At 45.2% G+C, this 20,040-nt stretch overlaps 2 protein-coding genes and 1 long non-coding RNA gene across 3 annotated transcripts in view; 2 read left to right on the forward strand and 1 right to left on the reverse strand.

Annotated features, from left to right (window-relative positions):
* PLEKHM1 (pleckstrin homology and RUN domain containing M1) overlaps window positions 1-20,040 on the forward strand; it is a 621,215-nt gene that overhangs the window by 218,149 nt on the left and 383,026 nt on the right. The gene's annotated exons all lie outside the window — the stretch shown is intronic.
* On the reverse strand, window positions 1,561-15,559 carry LOC111820173 (uncharacterized). Its single transcript, XR_002823717.1, has 3 exons — window positions 14,758-15,559; window positions 3,219-3,369; window positions 1,561-2,552 (listed from the first exon to the last, which is right to left on the reverse strand). It is a non-coding gene; the product is annotated as an uncharacterized LOC111820173 (long non-coding RNA).
* LOC111820171 (leucine-rich repeat-containing protein 37A3-like) lies at window positions 9,670-13,166 on the forward strand. The gene is given in 1 exon segment (XM_023729400.1): window positions 9,670-13,166. A coding segment is annotated over 1 exon segment (1,356 nt). The 5' UTR covers window positions 9,670-9,875; the 3' UTR covers window positions 11,232-13,166.

Here is a 20,040-nt window from a genome sequence, read left to right on the forward strand (position 1 = left end):
GAGCAGGCTTGAGAAGCATCAGAGCACTCCTACAGTCATGGACAGAGGTGAGGGGTCATTCTAACCCTTCAGGGCTTGGCTGAACAGAGCTAGGCTAACTAAACATGCTGTTAGGCCAGTGGATGTCCTATGATGCTAGGCTAGCTGCTAGGCTGCTTGAACATAGGCCTTTTAGAGCTCCCCTCAAACAAGATCCCGGGGATCTGGGAACAAAGAATCTATGGCCTGAAGTGTGATTGTGCTATAGCTTTTGAAAACTACTATGCCTAGATCTCAGCATCTCATATCTTATATGAAATGAAATGTTTTGCTGAAGAAACTTTTTGTAAATCTATTATATAGATGCCCTAAATTAGGCAATAAGTTGCCAAGGTAGTTCCTAAAAAAAAACTTGACTACAAGTAAGATGTGTTCTTTAAAAATAATGATAATAATAATAAAAAAGTTAGGAGCAGAGAGATATGTTTCATCAACCTGGATCAGTGGGAACTTAATTTCGGGGCTAGATGTTTGATTACTTAGGTCACCCCAAAGTTGCAAAGTGTTTTGCTTTGAAGAGAAAAAGGTAGAGAAAGAGGCAGTCATTCCCTTCTGAAAAAGTATTTGAAGGTTTTTCTATGTAAAATAATTATTTTAATTAATTTAAATAAAACCCAGTCAAGGAGGCTTCAAGTTTATCCAAGATCGGGTTTTAAGAAGTTTAGCTTGCTAAATCGCATTGATTAAGGGTAGAGTTGCACAGCCAATTTTTGTAATTGCTGTCATTAAGTTGTAAATCTCTAAAAAGTTGAATTGGCAAAAGTTGTATGATAGATATATTTACAACAATGACAAAAAAAAGAAAAAGAGTAGCTGCTGAGACTGCTTATGTACAGCCAAAAGCCTCATGGGATTTGGTTTCTTGCTTTGGAAGTTTAGGGTCATGGTTTCATGGTTCATCACAGTTAATTCACCTAAATAACACGTTTAGTGCTTCTGTTCTACCTCCTAGTTCCTAGTTCACTGCGTAGTGCCTGGGGTCTTAACAGCTTGCAAGTGGCTATCCAAGGCACAACAGCTGTTCTCTATTCACCTGGAACAACAGAGGAAGGAGAGTCAGGAATAGGAGGAGGATATGGAATGTGTGGCTAATTGCCACCATGAACAACTGCCTCCTTTGCCATGAGACCAGAAGAACTGGATGGTGCCTGGCTACCATTACTGAACATTTTGATGAAAGGTTCCATAGAAGAATCATGATGAAAAGGGGGAAAATGCAGAGCAGAACTTCAAATTCTCATGGACTCTAGACTTTCTGGAGCCATGGAGGTTGAATGAACCCCTGAAACTATTGCCCTGAGATAATCTTTAAAAACTTGAACAAAATGTCCCCTGAGGTTATCTCAAAACTGTACAATAGTTTAGCGTAACTAGTAAAAAAGGCCTACCTTGAGCATTATGCTCTTTTAAGAACTATCTATACGGGATCAAATTGACAACAGCAACTTGAATGATTAGACAGGAACCTTAAAGAGCAGTGAGTTTATGTTAATGAAGGAGGAATAACTCAGAAAAGGAGGGTGAGAATGGTTGCACAACTTGAAGAATGTAATCAATGTCACTAAATTGTACTTGTAGAAACGGTTGGATTGGTTTATGTTTTGCTGTGTATATTCTCAACAACAAAATAAATTTAGAGGGAAAACAGAAGTGTAGCTTCCTTATAAATATAAAAGGAAGGGATTAAACATTGGTGCTAAAGAATTCAGAAGCCTGATTAAAACAGAAGACCCCATCCTTATGAGACCAATCTTGAAATGAGTTCTATTCTAAAACCATTACTATGTGCCAAGCTATATGCTAGGCACAGGGAATAAGATGATGAAGCATCCCCCCCCGCACCCCTTGGAGTTTACATGCTAGGGGTTATGCTAGAAAATAAACGATTATAAGAAGGGCTATAAACAATTATAAGAAGGGGTATAAAAGAAACAGGTATTGGTTATAGTATTCCAAGAAAAGTCTTTAACATGCTGACTTTAACATCCTTCTCCATGTACACAAAGGTGAACCTCTGAAAAGTGGGTTGTTACTTTTTCTGGATTAATGGCCGTGTTGAGTCAAAGTGGGATGGGGAAGTTTTTCGACGCCCATGTAAAGTGCTAGCTACTTGGATTCAGTCCTTCTCTCTGAGACCAAATTGCCCACTCCTCAAGCCCCCTCCTACAGAAAATTTGGCGTCATCACTGATTAGTGGTACCCCCTACCTAATAGAGTGGTGGGTTAATAATCGGATTTAGAACAAAGAGGATACGGAGAGTTGAGGAAATAGCAGCCTTTTAGAGTAAAATAACTTTAACGTGTGTTCATTCCCCTCTTGGCCCCACTAAATAGCGTCCATTTTGCATGTCAGTTCCTCTTCTTGGAGGCGGTTCCGTCAAGGGGAGGAAGAATGTCTCGATTTCAGTTTGGAGGAAGAAGAGGTCTGGCCGCCAGAAACTGGCTAGCACTTTCGACTATGCAGAGAGGCTGGTGAAGCGCTCTGTCCCTGCCGCTGACCAAGTGGCTGGAGCCTGAGGGCAGGAGAGGGGGAGGGGACGTGAAATCCTGTCACCCTTGCAGAAGGGAAGCTTGGGCCCTGGTAATTCTAGGAAAAGGACTCTCCATAGTGCCTTGGAACTGGTCTCTGACACAGTTAAAAAAAAAGTACTGCGTCAACAAAGATGTCGTTAATAAAGGGTGGGGCACGCCGTGGGGGAGGGGCACGCAGTCGTAAAGGTGCAAGTACGTCTGGGGCTGTCACAATGGTTTGTCTCCCGCTAAGGACGCTGGCACCCCATTGGCCTGGGTCGCTGCACCCCGTAGCCTCGTCAAGTCATATCCCCGCTGCGCCTCTGGGCGCCACAGCTCCTCCTCACGCTGCAACCATTGCGGCTGCTGGTCCAGGCGGCACCGCTTCCAGAGTGGTTCCCAGACCTGGTCCAGCAGACCTCCGACCCCCCAGGGCCGACCGAACCCTGGTCTTTGCCCTCACCTGATCGCCCACCCGAACCGCCCCATACACTTAAACCCCTGCCCCAGTCAGGGGACTTTGACTATGTGGAGTCCCCAGCTCCAGCCCAGATGATGGCCTGGCCTCAGAAGTTCTCTGAGACTTTGGGCACAGATTGGGCTCCAGAGCTGCCTCCTAGGCTGAATCGGTTTGCTGACCCACATCAGGATCTGAATGACAAACTTACTCGGCTTCGGAGGTTCTCGAAGATGGTTCCAATGCTTGATCGGGATCAGAATCAGTTGGTAGCTCTCCCTCGTCGACTCAAAAGTAAGATTGAAACTCCAGGTATGAATCAGGCTGAAGGTCACCAGTCATTTGAAATACTTGTTCCACCTCTAGAGAGTCATAGTTTGAAACCAGATAAGGTTATTGTTTCACCCCCAAACCTGATAAAGGATCTAGCTCAGCAAAGACGGCCTGCTAAGGTTGTTGTTGGAACTTCAGGCCAATTTGCAAAAGCACCTAACCGACTAGACCAACCCATGGACGATTATCTAATAGACCCAAGTTTGGATATAGTGTATCCTCCAGACAAGCTACCTCTGGAATTCCTAGGGACCCCAGATCAGCCTCCAGAGCCCCCTGAGTTTGATCCTACTCTACCTACCGTGGAAGGCCCTGAGCTTCCTGAGGAGGAACTTTCAGTTGAACAAGGAGCCCCATCTCAGCCTCCAGAGTCCCCTCGGGAGGTAGAACCTTTTGCAGTCCAGCAGGAGACCCCAGCTGAACCTCCAGAGCCCCCTGAGATTGAAGAACCTTCTCCAGTCCAGCAAGAGGCCTCAACACAGCTTCCAGAGCTCCCTAAAGAGGGAGAGCCTTTTCCTATACAGCAGGAGACCCCAGTTCAGACTCCAGAGGCACCTGAGGAGAGTGAACCTTCTCCAACCCAGCAGGAGGCACAGACTCAGTGTCTAAAGACACCTAAGGAAGTTACACCACGAACTTCAGTGCATCATGAGGTGACTCTTCAACCTCCAGGTCAGAATCAAACTCATCATTCATCCGTGCCCAATATCACAATTAAACCAGCAGATGTGGAGCTTACCCTAACCACAGAGCCTGTTAAGGAGGTTCAATCATGTCCAACTCAGCAGGAAGCCCCAGCACAGCCTCCAAAGCCTCCCCAGGAGGTTAAGCCTTGAAGCCAGCATGAGGTCCAGGCTCAGCCTCAAGAGCCCTCTGAGGAGGCTGAGCCTTCTCCAGTCCAGCAGGAAGCCCCAGTTCAGCCTCCAAAGCCCTCTGAGGAGGCTGAACCTCCTCCAGTCCAGCAGGAAGCCCCAGTTCAGCCTCCAAAGCCCTCTGAGGAGGCTGAACCTTCTCCAGCCAGCAGGAAGTCTGAGCACAGTCTCCAAAGCCCTCTGAGGAGGTTGAACCTTCTCCAGTCCCCCAAGAGGCTCCAGCTCAGCCTCCAAAGCCCTCTGAGGAAGTTGAACCTTCTTCAGTCCAGCAGGACGTCCCAGCTCAGCCTTCAAAGCCCTCTGAGGAGGTTGAACCTTCTCCAGTCCCTCAAGAGGCTCCACTTCAGCTTGCAAAGCCCTCTGTGGAAGCTGAACCTTCTTCAGGCCAGCAGGAAGCCCCAGCTCAGCCTCCAAAGCCCTCTGAAGAGGTTGAACCTTCTCCAGTCCAGGAGGAAGCCCTAGCACAGCCTCCAAATGCTACCGGAGTAGTTGAAGCTTGTCCCACACAGCAGGTGGCCTCACCTCTGCCTCTACAGAGCCCAGAGGAGGTTGCATCTCCTTCAGTCCAGCAGGAAGCCCCAGCACATCCTCCAAAGCCCTCTGAAGAGGTTGAACCTCCTCCACTCCAGCAGTAGGCTGCAGCTCAGCCTCCAAAGCCTTCTGAGGAGGTTGAACCTTCTCCTGTCCAGCAGGAAGCTCCAACACAGCCTCCAAACCCCTCTGAGAAAGTTGAACATTCTCCAGTCTCGCAGGAAGCTCCAGCTCAGCCTCCAAAGCCCTCTGAGGAAGTTGACCATTCTCCAGTCCCACAGGGGACTCCAGCACAGCCTCCAAGGCCCTCTGAGGAAGTTGAACATTCTCCAGTCATGCAGGAGGCTCCAGTTCATCCTCCAAAGCCCTCTGAGGAGTTTGAACCTGCTACAGCCCTGCAAGACACTCCAGCTCAGCCTCCAAAGCCTCTCAAAGTTGAACCTTCTCCAGTGCAGCACCTCCAGAGCACCGTGAGGAAGTTGAACCCTCTCCAGTCCAGGAGGAGGCCCCAGGGCTACCTGCAGAGCACCCTGAGGAGGTTGAACACTCTCCAGTCCAGCCAGAGGTCCCAGCTCCCCCTCCAGAACTCCCTGAGGTGGTGGAACTTTCTCCAGTCCAGGAAGAAGCCCCAGCACAGCCTCCAAAGCCCTCTGAGGGTATTGAACCTTCTCCAAACCAGCAGGAATTTCCAGCTGAGCCTCCAAGGCCCCCTGAAGAAATTAAACCTTCTCCAATGGAGCAGAAGGCCCCAGATCCTCCTCCAGAGCTCCCTGAAGAGGGTGAACCTTCTCCAGTGCAGCAGGAAGCCCCAGCACAGCCTTCAAAGCCTGCCCAAGAGGTTAAACCTTCTCCAACCCAACAGGAGGCCCCAGTTCATCCTCCAGAGCCCACTGAGGAGGTTGAGCATTCTCCAGTCCACCAGGAAGCCCCAGTACAGCCACCAAGGCCTTTCCATGAGGTTAAACCTCCAGTCCAGCAGGAAGCCCCAGCTCAGCATCCAAAGCCTCTCCATGAAGTTGAACCTTCTCCAGGCCAGCAGGAGGCTCCAGCTCAGCCTCCAAAGCCCTCTGAGGAAGCTTAACCTTCTCCAGTACAGGAGGAAACCCCAGCAGAGCCTCCAAAGCCCTCTGAGGAAGTCGGACCTTCTCCAGTGCAACCGGAGGCTCCAGCTCAGCCTCCAGAGCCCCCTGAGGGGTTTAAACCTTCTCCAGTCCAGCGGGAAATCCCAGCACGGCCTAAAATGCAGCATGAATCTCAGGTACAGCCTCCAAATCCCTCTGAAGGTATTACACCTTCTCTAAACCAGCCGCAGTTTCCAGCTAAGGCTTCAAGCCCCTCTGAGGAAATTAAACCTTCTTCAACCCAGGAAGAGGCTCCTGCTCAGGCTACAAAGCCCATTGAGGAAGTTGGACCTTCTCTAGTACAGCACGGGGACACACATCAGCCTGCATAACTCCCTGAAGAGGTGGAACCTTCTCCAGTCCAGCAGGAGGCCCCGACTCAACCTCTGGAGCCTCCTACAGAGGTTATAGCTCAAACTACCACAAATCATGAGGTTCCACCACCAGGTCAGAATCAACCTTATCTTTCAAATTTGCCCAATGTTACAGTTAAACCTGCTGATCTGCAGCTTATCCTACCTCCGGAACCCATAAAGGAGGTTCAGTCATGTCCAACCCAGCATAAGGTCCAGCTGAGCCTCCAGAGACTCCTGAGAAGGTGAAACCTTCTCCAGTTCAGCCTCCTTAGGAGGTCAAACCTTCCCCAAAACAGCACGGGGCCCCAACTAAGCCTCTAGAGCCTGCTGAGGAAGTTGAACTTTCTCCAGTCCAACTAGAGGTCCCAGCTCATCCTCTAGAGCCCCCAGATGAGGTTTTAACCCTACCTTCATTGCATGATGGAGTGACAATTCAACCTCCAGGTCATCTTCAAGCTCACCATTCAGTCTTGCCTAAAGTATCAGTTAAACCTCTGGTTGAGCATTCTCCAACACAATGGGATGCCCCACTTCAGCGTCCAGAGTCCCCAGAGGAGGTTGGACCTTTTTCAACCAAGAAGCAAATCGCAGCTCAGCCTCCCGATCCACCCAAGGAGGTCGAACCTTCTTCAGTTGAGCAGGAGGACCCAGTTCAACCTCCAGATCCCCCTGACAATTCTCCAACCTTCTCCAGTCGAACAGAAGGACCCACCACAGTCCACAGAGCCATAAGAAGGATGAAACTTCTCCAACCCACCAGGAGGAACTAGCTCAGCCTCCGGAGCTCCTTGAGGAGGTTGAACATTCACCCATTCAAGTGGATGACCCAACACAGCCCCCAGACCCTGTTAAAGAGAATGAGCCTCCTCCAACCCAGCAGGAAGACCCACCTCTACCTCCAGAGCCCCCCTGAAGAGGTTGAACCTTCTCCAGTCCTGCAGGAGGGCCTAGCTCAACCTCCAGATTCCCCTACAGAGGCTGTAACTCAACCAGCAGGGCATCATGAGGTGACGGTTTCACCTCCAGGTCAAGGTGAAACTCAGCATCCAATGTTGCCCAATGTCACAGTTAAATCTCTGTATCTAGAGCTTACCATAACTACAGAAAACACTACAGAGGTTCAACCTTCTCCAGACCAGCAGGAGGTCACAACTCAATCTCCAGAGTCCCTTGTTGAGGTTGAACCTTCTCCAAGCTATCTGGCGGCCCCAGCGCAAACTCCAGAGCATCCTACAGAGGATGTACCTTCTCCAGACCAGCAAGAGACCCCACCTCAGCGTCCAGAGTCTGTCGTGGAGTTGGAACTCTATCCAGAACTGAAGCAGGCCCCAGCTAAGCCTCTAGAGTCTCCTACAGAGGTTGGACCTTCTCCAGTCTAGCAGGAAGACCTAACAGAGCCTGCAGATCCCACTGAAGACGTCCAACTTCCTTCAGGCCAGCAGGAAGCCCCAGCTCAACTTCCACAGAAACCTGAGGAGTCTGAACCTCCTTGAAACATACAGGAGACCCCAGCTGAGACTTCAGAGCCCCCTACAGAGGTTGTAACTCAACATCCACGGCATCATGAGGTGACAGTTTCACCCACAGGTCAGAGTGAAGCTCAGTACCCAGTGTTGCCCAATGTCACAGTTAAACCCCTGGATTTAGAACCTACTGTATCTCCACAACCCACAACAGAGATTGGACCTTTTCCAACCCAGCTAGAGGCCTCATCCCAGCCCCCTGAAAAGGTTGAACCTTCTCCAGTCCAGTAGGAAGCCCCAGTTCAGTTTCCAGAGCCCTTTGAGGGGATAGAACCTTCTTCAGCCCAGCAGAAGACACCAGCTGAGTCTCCTGAGCCCCCTGAGGAGGTAGAATCTTCTCTGGTCCAGCAGGAGACTCCACCTCAGCCCAGAGTCTCTTACACAGGTAGAAACTTCCCCAAAGTAGCAGGGGTCCCATTTCACACTCCAGAGCCCCCCAAGGAGGTTCAACTTTCTACACCCCACCAGAGGCTGCAGTTCAATCTCCTGAGCCCCTTATGCAGGCAGAACCTTCTCCATCCCAGCAGGAGGCTGCAGCTCTTACTCCTGAGACCCCTAAGGAGGTAGAATCTCCTCTGGTCAAGCAGAAGACTCCACCTCAGCCTCCAGAGTCTCCTACACAGGTGAAAACTTCCCTAAACCAGCAAGGGGTCCCATTTCAGACTCCAGAGCCCTCTAAGGAGGTTGAATCTTCTCCAGTGCAACAGGAGGCTCCAGTTCAGCCTCCAGAGCCCCCTATGCAGGTAGAACCTTCTCCAATACATCAAGAGGCCTCATCTCAGCCTCCAGAGATCCCTAAGAAGGCTGAAACTTCTCCAGCCCAGCATGAGATCCTAGCTCAGTCTCTTGAGCCCCCTATGCAGGTAGAGCCTTCTACAATCCAACAAGAGACCCCATTTCAGCCTCCAGAGCCCCCTGAGGAAGTCCAACAGTCCCCAGTCCAGTAGGAGGCTCCTGCTCCACCCCAAGAATCCCCTGCAAATATGCAACCATCTTCAGTGCAGCAGGAGGTCCCAGCTGCACCTTCAGACCCTCTAAGGAGGTAGAGCCTTCTCCAGTCCAGGAGGAGGCCACAACTCTACTTCCAAAGCTTTTTGAGAACATCCAACCATTTCTAGTCCAGCAGGTGGCCTCTGCCCCACCTCCAGAGCCCCCTAAAGAGGTTGAACCTTATCCAAGCCAACAGGAAGCCCCAGCCTCACCTCCAGAGCCCCCTAAGGAGGTGAAGCCTCCTCCATCCCTGCAGGAGGTCCCACCTCAGTCTCCTGAGTCTTCTAAGAATGCTGAACCTTCTCCAACTCAGCAGGAGGCCCCAGTTCATCCTCCAGAGCCCCCTAAGGAGATAGAACCTTCTCCAGTCCAGCAGGGTGTTCCAGCACAGCCTTCAGAGCCTCCTAAAGTGGAGGAATCTTTGACAACCCAACAGGTGGCCCCAACTCAACCTCTGGAGCCTCCTAAGGAGGGTGTAGTTCAACTTCCAGTGCTTCATGAGGTGACAGTTTCACCAACAGGTCAATATCAAGTTCAGCATTCAAACTTACCCAGCATTACAGCTCAACCTTTGGACCTGGAGCTTACCATAACTCCGGAACACACTATGGAGGCTGAACATTCTACAGCCCCACAGAAGTCTACAGCTCCTCTTCCAAATTGTCCTGAGGTGACCATTCCACATCCAGACCAGTTTCAGGCTCAGCATCCAAATCTGACTAAAAGTACAGTTCAACCTTTGAACCTGGAGCTTACCATAATACCAGGACCCACTACACTGGCTGAACATTCTACAGCCCTGCAGAAGACTACAGCTCCTTCTCCAAAGTGCCCTGAGGTGACACTTCTACATCCGGACCAGGTACAGGCTCAGAAGCCAAACCTGACGAAGTCACAGTTCAACCACTGGACCTGGAGGTTTCTATAACTCCAGAACCCAATATGGAGGTCAATCCTTCTCCAACCAAACAGAAGACCCCAACTCAGCCCCAGAGCCACCTGAGAAGTTTGTAGCTCAATTTCCATTGCCTCATGAGGTGACAGTTCCACCTACAGGTCAGGTTCACACTCAGCATTGAAACTTACCCAACATCACAGTTAAACCTGTGGACCTGGAGCTTACCATAACTCCAGAACCCATTATGGAGGCTGAACATTCTACAACCCTGCAGAAGATCACAGCTCCTCCTACAAAGCAAGTCACCATTCAAACTTTAGACTTGGAGCTTACCATATCACCAGAACCCAATACAGAGGTTGAGTCTACTCCAGCCAAGCAGGAGACTCCAACTCAGCCTCCAGAGCCTTCTAAGGGGGTTGTAGCTCAACATCCAGCACATCATGAGGTGACAGTTCTACCTTCAGGTCAAGGTGAAGTTCAGCATTGAAACTCGCCCAACGTCACCATTCAGCCTTTGGACCTGGAGCTTACCATATCTCCAGAACCCAAAACAGAGGTGGAACCTTCTCCAGCCAGGCAAGAGACTCCAACTCAGCCTCCAGAGCCACCTGAGGAGGCTGCAGCTCAATTTCCAGTGCATCATGAGGTGACAGTTCCACCTACAGGTCAGGATCAAGCTCAGCATTCAGACTTACCCAACATCACAGTTAAACCTGTGGACCTGGAGCTTACCATAACTCCAGAACCGATTATGGAGGTTGAATATTCTACAGTCCCGCAAGGGACTACAGCTTCTTCTCCAGAGCATCCTGAGGTGACATTTCCACCTCCAGGTCAGGATCAAGCTCAGCATTCAAACTTACCCAACATCACAGTTAAACCTGTGGACGTGGAGCTTACCATAACTACAGAACCCATTATGGAGGTTGAATATTCTACAGTCCCGCAGGAGACTACAGCTTCTTCTCCAGAGTATCCTCAGGTGAAATTTCCACCTACAGAACAGGTTCAGGCTCAGCATCCAAACCTGACTGAAGCTACAGTTCAACCTTTGGACCGGGAACTTACCATAACTCCCAAATTCACTTCAAACATTGAACATTCTACAGCCCTGCAGAAGACCACACCTACTCCAAAGCAAGTCACGGTTAAGGCTTTGGATTTGGAGCTTACCATATCTCCAGAACCCATTATGGATGTCAAACATTCTACAGCCCTGCAGAAGACCACAGCTGCCCCAAAACAAGTTACAGTTAAACCTGTGGATCTAGAGCTTACCATACCTCCAGAACCCACTAAGGAGATCGAACATTCTACAGCCCTGCAGAAGACCACATCTCCAAAGCCAGTTACAGTCCAACCTTTGGATCTAGAGCTTACCATATCTCCAGAACGCACTATGGAAGTCAAACATTGTACAGTCCTGAAGAAGATCACATCTCCAAATGAAGTTACACTTAAACCTTTGGGGCTAGAGCTTACCGTAACTCAGCAACCAGGATTATCAGAGGGAGTTATTTTTCCCCCAGCGGCTCAGCATTTATTGGAGTATTCTATAAATTACACCCCAGAAAGGGGGCAAAAAGCTCTAACTTAGCAACAGGAACAGAATGCCGTCACACATCACCCCCTAGAAAGGACAGAAATGGCTCTAACTGAGCGACACGAACAGAATGCTATCACACATCACACCCTTAAAAGGGTGCAAATGGCTTTAACTGAGCAACCAGAGCAGAATGCCACCAACGGAATGAAGACTGGCATATGTGAGCTCTGTATCTGCCAAAACGAAACGCTGTCCTGTACTGGCCTCCCCCCAGAGGCTCCTCAGAGTGCCTGTGCCAGAGCCCAACGAGTACAATGGCACCTTCACTGTCTTGTAAGAATTGCCCTTCCTCATTTGTTCTCTGCACCCTGTTTGACATGACAGCTTTTTCCCTGAGGTCTTCCTGGGCTTCCTCATCTTCCCAACTCACGTTGAGCGACTTTCTTGTTTACCTTTTGTTTGTCAACTTTTCCTTGTCCTCATTCCTCTCCTTACTATAGTGCCCACTTCTCCAGGCTTTTACTTGTGGTTACCCTTACTATTTTTCCTGACCCATTTTTCTTTAGCCCCATCATTTCATGCCTTAACCTCTGTTCTCTTCCCAATTTTGCTCCATCCTCTTTCCAGGATCATGTTCAACTTTCCATCGCATTGGTGATGATACAACAAAGTGATTAAAGAGAGAGATTTTGGAGCCAAACTGCCTGGGTTTGAACCTAGCTCTGTGACTCAGTTTCCTCATCTGTAAAATTACTATCTCATAGGATTGTTGTGAGATTTAAATAAGTTCATATATGTTAAGCATTTATATAAGCACTTAGCATATGTCAATGTTAGCTATTATAATTTTATTCCATGGTTAGGTCCAGGCTTCATCTTTGTCCCTGGCCTTCTATGTCTAGCACCTGTTAATATGCCCAATCCAGGGCTAGGTACTGTAGGAGCCACAGAAGTATGAGACATTAGCCTGTTAACATAACAATGATAGATGGGAGAAAAATAATGTACATGAAAAGGGAAGTGGTGCATAATTAAGTACTAAAAGAGATGGAGACCATAGGTGCCCTAATTCACCAGAATCCATAATCACCTACATGTGGAGGACAGAGAAAGCTACAGGGACAAGATAAAACTTTAGCTTAAAGAGTGACTGAAACCAAAACCCACTGCCGTTGATTCCGACTCATTGAGACCCTATAGGACAGAGTAGAACTGCCCCACAGGGTTTTCAAGGAGTGGCTGTAGTGGTTTCGAACTGCTGGCCTTTTGGTTAGCAGGCAAGCTCTTAACCACTGCACCACCAGGGCTCCTAAGAGTGACTAGGATTTGCTAAATCGAGAAAAATAGGGAATACAGCCTAGGCAAAGGCATGGCTGCAGGAATGACCAGGATTTAGTAGACCAGTGTGGCTACAAAGCAATGAAAGATAAGATTTTGAAAAACCTTGAATATCAACTATAGAGGTTTGAAAGTTACACTATGAGCTATGGAGCGCCATTGAAAGTTTTCAAGCAAGAGAGAGAAATTATTAAAACAGGAGGATTATTCTAGAATCCATGTGTAGGGCCATCTAGAAAGGAAAGCTTGATTCAGGGAGACCAAATAGAAAGTTCTAGCAAAATCTAGAAGCAAAGTGAAAAGGGGCTGAATCAGAACAGGTGTGATAGGAATGGAAAGAGAATCCTATGAGCACTTCAAAGAAAAGGACAGGATTTGGTGACTGACTAGAGAGTTGGGGAAGTGGTGTACAGGAATGAGAAAAACTCAAATATGACTCCAGAATTTTTGTCCTGGATGATTGGGAGAATGATGGTGGCAGAACACACAGATGGATATCCAGCAGTCAGGAAGGAGAACCAGTGTGAGGAAGCCGAGTTCAGTTTCAGGCATCTTTTGTTGGTGAGCATAAAGCTATCAGAAGTTTCTGGTTGAGTGGAAATGTCCACCAGGCAGATGGGCACGCAACTTAAGTGTTTTGACTTAATTTCAAACGTCACCTATTTGTTGCTGAGGGAAAAGGACAGAGTTAAAGGTAAAGATTCAAAGTCATCTACAGAGTTAGTGGTTGAAACTGAACCTGAGGAGTTTAACAACTTATTTTAAACATATGTCATTCGTGGATACATTTCCATGGTATAATAATTGTAAAAAGTGTCACAGAAGAATATAGGATAAAATGTGAAAGTCCCCTCCCCTTCCCCTATCACCGGTAGAATAACGCCTGTCACCATTGAGTATGTGTCCTTCCTTCCAGTCTCTTCCCTTTGCATTTACATACATATACGTGTTTATATTAATGAGGAAACATGTTACTTCTTGCTCAGCGATTTGCATTTTTTTCATTAAGCAGTATGCCTAAGAGATCTTTCCACGCCAGTCCATCAGTCCCTCTAGTTTCTAATTGCCCTTATCCTTCCAACACCTGGAGAGGTTTCAACAGTGGGCCCTTCACCAAAGCTGTGGTGTTGCCTGGCATGCATTTTCTTTATACATATTTGTTGATAATGATAAAGGAGAAGAAATTGGGCAGATAGGAAGGTCAGGTTCTGAGGAGTTGGCCTTATCATTTGTGCCACTGCCCCCTACAGTCTGTCTTTATTAATTGAGCCAACTTGGCAGCTGACAGTTGAAGAAAGCAGAAAGCTGATATTTTCTGCATCTGAATATTTCCCATAAGGTTGCCATGATTCTTTATACTTATTCTGTTCTTTCTTATTCCTACCTATTCAAAGATATGAACCGTTTTTCTATACAGAAATTTCAAAGGAAACTCTGTTTTGGACATTGAGGAAAATACTTGGAAGGCATACCTTTGGACTGAGAAACTTTGAGTATATCCTCTCCAAATATGAACACAGAAAACTAACTGCATTGTAAGATCCTTCTTGGTCCAGAATTTTGAGGCCAGTACCTCTGAGAAAAGATATTTTGCGCTCTTCATATCCCAAACTGACCTGTATGGATTCCAATTCTATGGTAATTTTTAAAATTAAATTTGTGGGTTCTGTTTAAGTAAGGGGCAATTTATCTTTTATTTTACAAATAATACATGATTGTATTTTTAGTGTATAAAACAAATAACAGGTATAGTAAAAACCCTTCTTGTTCCCTAATCTCCCACCCTTGAGGTAACCACATCTGAGTTTTCTGTATATCTTTCTAGATCATATTCCGTGCATTTGCCTACATCCATATTTACATATAGCAGAGTAGGTTTATTGTGTGTGTGTTTTTTCTTTTTATAGACTTTTTTTTTTAATGGCAAGGATGTTTATTGAACACTTTTGGGGGGTTGGTTTTGACTTTTTTGAGAGTAGAAAGCAATTTTATCCCATCTACCTGTAAGAATGCAATCTGAGGACATCCCAGTCCTACAGATGAAATCCCATGGGTGAAGCCTGAGGAGCCCTATAACTTTTTCAGTTACTCAGATAATAAAATTCCTCTCATCACTTTCAGTCACAAGATCAGTGCTAGTTCCAGTCCAGTGCCTCAATCACATAAGTCAATACTCTGGATGAATTGAAGACTTCTCCCTTCCCCCAGCATGAGCCATTTTTTAAACCTAGAAGCTTACAATGTAGAGAGGGGTCCTGGCTGGCTTCTCTGTTTCCTTCCCTTGCATCTCTTATTCTCCATCCCTCCATTCTACTCGCTGCCTCTGGCTTCTCGGAAGTTGGTGAGGAGAGTGGTGGAGAGGAAAAGGCTGATATCCTCTGGTAGTGCTGCCCTCTAGGTATGGCATTTCCCATGATAGATTCTTCACTTCCTGGGTTTCTCAAAAATAACACCACTGAGGTCTCCAACTGCCCCTCACTTGACCTGGTGGTGCTTCTTCTCCAGCTGGCTTCTCATGAAGACCCTTCAGTTTCCACATACAACTATATGATGCCAGCTTCTTCTGCCCAGGCTGTCCTTATCTCCAGCAGGAACCGATACTGATGGAGCCCTTTTTAAAAGTCCATTTGCGTAATAGGCAACCTAAGGTTGAGAAGGGACAGTGTTGACAATCTGTGGGGTTGTTAACCACTGTCATAAAACAATATGTGTACTGTTTAATGAGAAACTATGTGTTCTGTAAACCTTCATCTAAAGTACAATAAAAAAATTAAAAGAAAAAAAGTCCATTTGTGGAGTCCATTTCTGGCCCATAGACCACAAAGAGATTTGTCAATATTTTTCATAAAATTATTTTATCATATATGCTCTAAGTATATTTTAAATATATAACTCATTCAGTTTGTAAAAAACATCATATAATCTAATTGGTAAAGCTAGTCCTCACTGTCAAACAGATCAGCCAAACCATTTTTGTTTTCTTTTAGGAAGAAGTCCAATTTCTTTTTAATTTTTATATCATAGATTTTTTATTTTTTATTTTTTTTTATTGTTGTGCTTTAAGTGAAAGTTTACAATTCAGGTTAGTCTCTCATACAAAAATTTATACATAGTTTTGTGACCCTACTTGCTCTCCCTATAGTGTGACAGCACACTCTTCCTTTCCACCCCAGATTTCCCGTGTCCATTCAACCAGGTCCTGACCCTCTCTGCCTTCTCATCTCGCCTCTGGACAAGAGCTGCTCATTTAGTCTCATGTATCTACTTGAGCTAAGAAGCACATTCTTCATGAGTATCATTTTATGTCCCATAGTCCAGTCTAATCTTTGTCTAAAGAGTTGACCTTGGAATGGTTTTAGTTTTGGGCTAACAGAGAGCCCAGGGGCCACGTCTTCCAGGGTCCCTCCAGTCTCAATTAAACCATTAGGTCTGGTCTTTTTAGTAGAATTTGAGTTCTGCCCCACACTATTCTGCTCCATTGGGGACTCTCTTTTGCGTTCCCTGTCAGGGCAGCCATTGTGGTTGCCAGGCACCATCTAGTTCTTCTGGTCTCAGGCTGATGAAGTCTCTGTTTTTTGTGGCCCTTTCTGTATCTTGAGCTAATAATTTCCTTGTGTCCATGGTGTTCTTCATTTTCCTTTACTCCAGGTGGGTTGGTACCAGTTGATGCATCTTAGATGGCCGCTCACTAGCGTTTAAGACCCCAGACACAACTCACCAAAGTGGGATGCAGAACATTTTCTTTAAAAACTTTTATGTGCCAGTTGACCTAGATGTCCACTGAAAGGATGGTCCTTAGACACCCTCCCCTGCTACTCTGTCCCTCAAAGTGTTTGGCTGTATTCAGGAAATTTCTTAGCTTTGGTTTAATCCAGTTGTGCTGACTTCACCTGTAGTGTGTGCTGTCCTGCCCTTCACCTAATTCTTGTCTACTTTCTAGTTAGTGAATAACACTCTCTCTCCCTCCCCACCCTCATAAACATCAAAGAATGTTGTCTTCTATATTTAAACTTTTTCCTGGGTTTTTATAATAGTGGTCTTATGCAACATTTGTCCTTTTGCAACTAAGTTCACTCAGCATAATACCCTCCAGATACCTCCATGTTATAAGATGTTTCACTGATTCATCATTGTTCTTTATCGTTGCGTAGCATTCCATTGTGTGAATATACCATAATTTGTTTATCCATTCGTCCATTGATGGGCATCTAAGTTGTTTCCATCCCTTTGCTATTGTAAACAATGCTGCAATGAACATGGGTGTGCATTTATCTATTCGTGTGACGGCTCTTAATTCTCTAGGATATATTCCAAGGAGTCAGATTGCTGGATTGTATGGTACTTCTATTTCTAACTTTTTAAGGAAGCGCCAAATTGATTTCCATAGTGGTTGTACCATTTTACATTCCCACCAACGGTGTATAAGTGTTCTAGTCTCTCCACAACCTCTCCAACATTTATTATTTTGTGTGTTTTGGATTAATGCTAGCCTTGTTGGGGTGAGCTGGTATCTCATTGTAGTTTTGATTTGCGTTTCTCTAATGGCTAATGATAGTGAGCATTTCCTCATGTGTCTGTTAGCCACCTGAATATCTTCTTTGGTGAAGTGTCTGTTCATCCTTTGCCCATTTTCTAACTGGATTGTTTGTCCTTTTGTTGTTGAGGTTTTGAGGTATCTTGTAGGTTTCAGAGATTAGACGCTGATCAGATTTGTCGTAGCCAAAAATTTTTTCCCAGTCTGTAGGTTGTCTTTTGACTGTTTTGATGAAGTCTTTTGATGAGCATAAGTGTTTGATTTTTAGGAGCTCCCAGTTATCTAGTTTCTCTTCTGGTGCTTGTACATTGTTACTTATGGTTTGTTTTCTGTTTATGCCATGTATTAGGGCTGCTAGCGTTGTCCGTATTTTTCCTTCCATGATCCTTATAGTTTTTGATTTTATATTTAGGTCTTTTATCCATATTTATTTAGTTTTTGTGCACGGTGTGAGGTATGGGTCCTGTTTCAGTTTTCTGCAGATGGATATCCAGTTATGCCAGCACCATTTGTTAAAGAGACTGTCTTTTCCCCAATTAATGGACTTTGGGCCTTTGTCAACTTTCAGCTGCTCGTAGGTGGCTAAATTTGTATCTGGATTCTCAATTCCGTTCCATTGGTCTGTGTATCTGTTGTTGTACCAGTACCAGTCTGTTTTGACTACTGTGGAGGTATAATAGGTTCTAAAATCAGGTAGTGTGAGGCCTCCCACTTTGTTCTTCTTCTTTAGTAATGCTTTGCTTATCCAGGGCCTCTTCCCTTCCCATATGAAGTTGGTGATTTGTTTCTCCATCTCATTAAAAAATGCCGTTGGAATTTGGATCGGGATTGCATTGTATCTGTAGATCACTTTGGGTAGAATAGACATTTTCACAATGTTAAATCTTCCTATCCATGAGCAAGGTATGTTTTTCTACTTATGCAGGTCTCTTTTAGCTTCTTGCAGTAGTGTCTTGTAGTTTTCCTTGTATAGATTTTTTACGTCTCTGGTTAGATTTATTCTTAAGTATTTTATCTTCTTGGGGGCTGTTGTAAACGGTATTGATTTGGTGATTTACTCTTGGAGGTTCTCTCTGTTGGCGTAGAGGAATCCAACTGATTTTTGTATGTTTATCCTGTATCCTGATACTTTACTGAAATCTTCTATTAGTTGCAGTAGTTTCCTTGTGGATTCTTTGGGGTTTTCTGTATATAACATCATATCATCTGCAAATAGAGATACTTTGACTTCTTCCCTACCAATCTGGATGCCCTTTATTTCTTTGTCTAGCCTAATTGCTCTGGCTAAGACCTCCAGCACAATGTTGAATAAGAGTGGTGATAGAGGGCATCCTTGTCTGGTTCCCATTCTCAAGAAGAATGCTTTCAAAGTCTCTCCATTTAGGATGATGTTCATTGTTGGGTTTGTATGAATGCCCTTAATTATGTTGAGGAATTACCCTTCTTTTCCTATTTTGTTGAGAGATTTTATCATGAATGCGTGTTGGACTTTGTCAAATGTCTTTTCTGCATCGATTGATCAGATCATGTGGTTCTTGTCTTTTGTTTTAATTATGTGATGGATTACATTGATTGTTTTTCTAATGCTGAACTATCCCTGCATACCTGGTATAAATCCCACTTGATCATGGTGAATTATTTTTTTGATATGTTGCTGAATTCTGTTGGCTAGAATTTCGTTGAGGATTTTTGTGTCAATGTTCATGAGGGATATTGGTCTGTAATTTTGTTTTTTTGTGCTCTCTTTACCTGGTTTTGATATCAAGGTTATGCTGGCTTCATAGAATGTGTTTGGGAGTATTCCATCCTTTTCTATGCTCTGAAATACCTTCAGTAGAAGTGAAGCCATCGGGCCAGGGCTTTTTTTTGCTGGGAGTTTTAGTGAGTTTCTAGAAATTTGTCCATTTCCTCTAGGTTTTCAAATTTGTTGGTGTACAATTTTTCATAGTATTCTGTTATGATTCTTTTAATTTCAGTTGGGTCTGTTGTGATTATCACCCATCTCATTTCTTATATGGGTTATTTGCTTCCTCTCCGGTTTTTCTGTTGTCAGCTTGGCCAATGGTTTATCAGTTTTGTTGATCTTTTCAAAGAAAACCAGCTTTTGGTCTTGTTAACTTTTTCAATTATTTTCTATTCTCTGTTTCATTTAATTCTACTCTAATTCTTATTATTTCCTTTCTTTTGGCGCCCCAGAGTTTCTTTTGCTGTTCTCTTTCTACTTCTTCCAGTTGTAGGGTTAATGTTTTGATTTTGGCCCTTTCGGATGTGTACATTTATTGCTATAAACTGACCTCTGAGCACAGCTTTTGCTGTCCCAAAGGTTCTGGTAGGATATGTTTTCATTCTCATTTGATTCTATGAATTTCTTTATTCCATCCTTAATTTCTTGTATAACCCAGTAGTTTTTGAGCAAGGTGTTGTTCCGTTTCCATGTGTTTGATTTTTTTTCCTCACTTTTTCTGTTATAGATTTCTACTTTTATGGCTTTATGGCCAGAAAAGATGCTTTGTAATATTTTGATGTTTTGGATTTTGTTAAGGCTTGCTTTATGCCCTAGTATGTGGTCTATTCTGGAGAATGTTCCATGTGCACTGGAAAAGAACGTATACTTAGCTGCTGTTGAGTGTAGTGTTCAGTATATGTCCATGAGATCAAGTTGGTCGATTGTAGCGTTTAGCTCTTCCGTGTCTTTACCGAGTTTTTTTCTGGATGTTCCGTCCTTCACTAGTAGTAGAATGTTGATGTCTCCTACTATTATTTTGGAGCTGTCTATCTCTCTTTCCAATGCTGTTAGAGTTTGTTTTATGTATTTTGGAGCCCTGTCGTTGGGTACGTAAATATTTATTATAGGTATGTCCTCCTGGTGTACTGATCTTTTAATCATTATATAGTGTCCTTTCTTATCCTTTGCAGTGGATTTTACTTTCAAATCTGTTTTGTCAGAGATTAGTATTGCCACTGTTGCTCTTTTTTGAATGTTGTTTG

This window comes from Trichechus manatus, unplaced genomic scaffold, assembly GCF_000243295.1.
Source record: "Trichechus manatus latirostris isolate Lorelei unplaced genomic scaffold, TriManLat1.0 scaffold00028, whole genome shotgun sequence".
In the NCBI taxonomy this organism is placed as follows: Eukaryota; Metazoa; Chordata; class Mammalia; order Sirenia; family Trichechidae; genus Trichechus; species Trichechus manatus.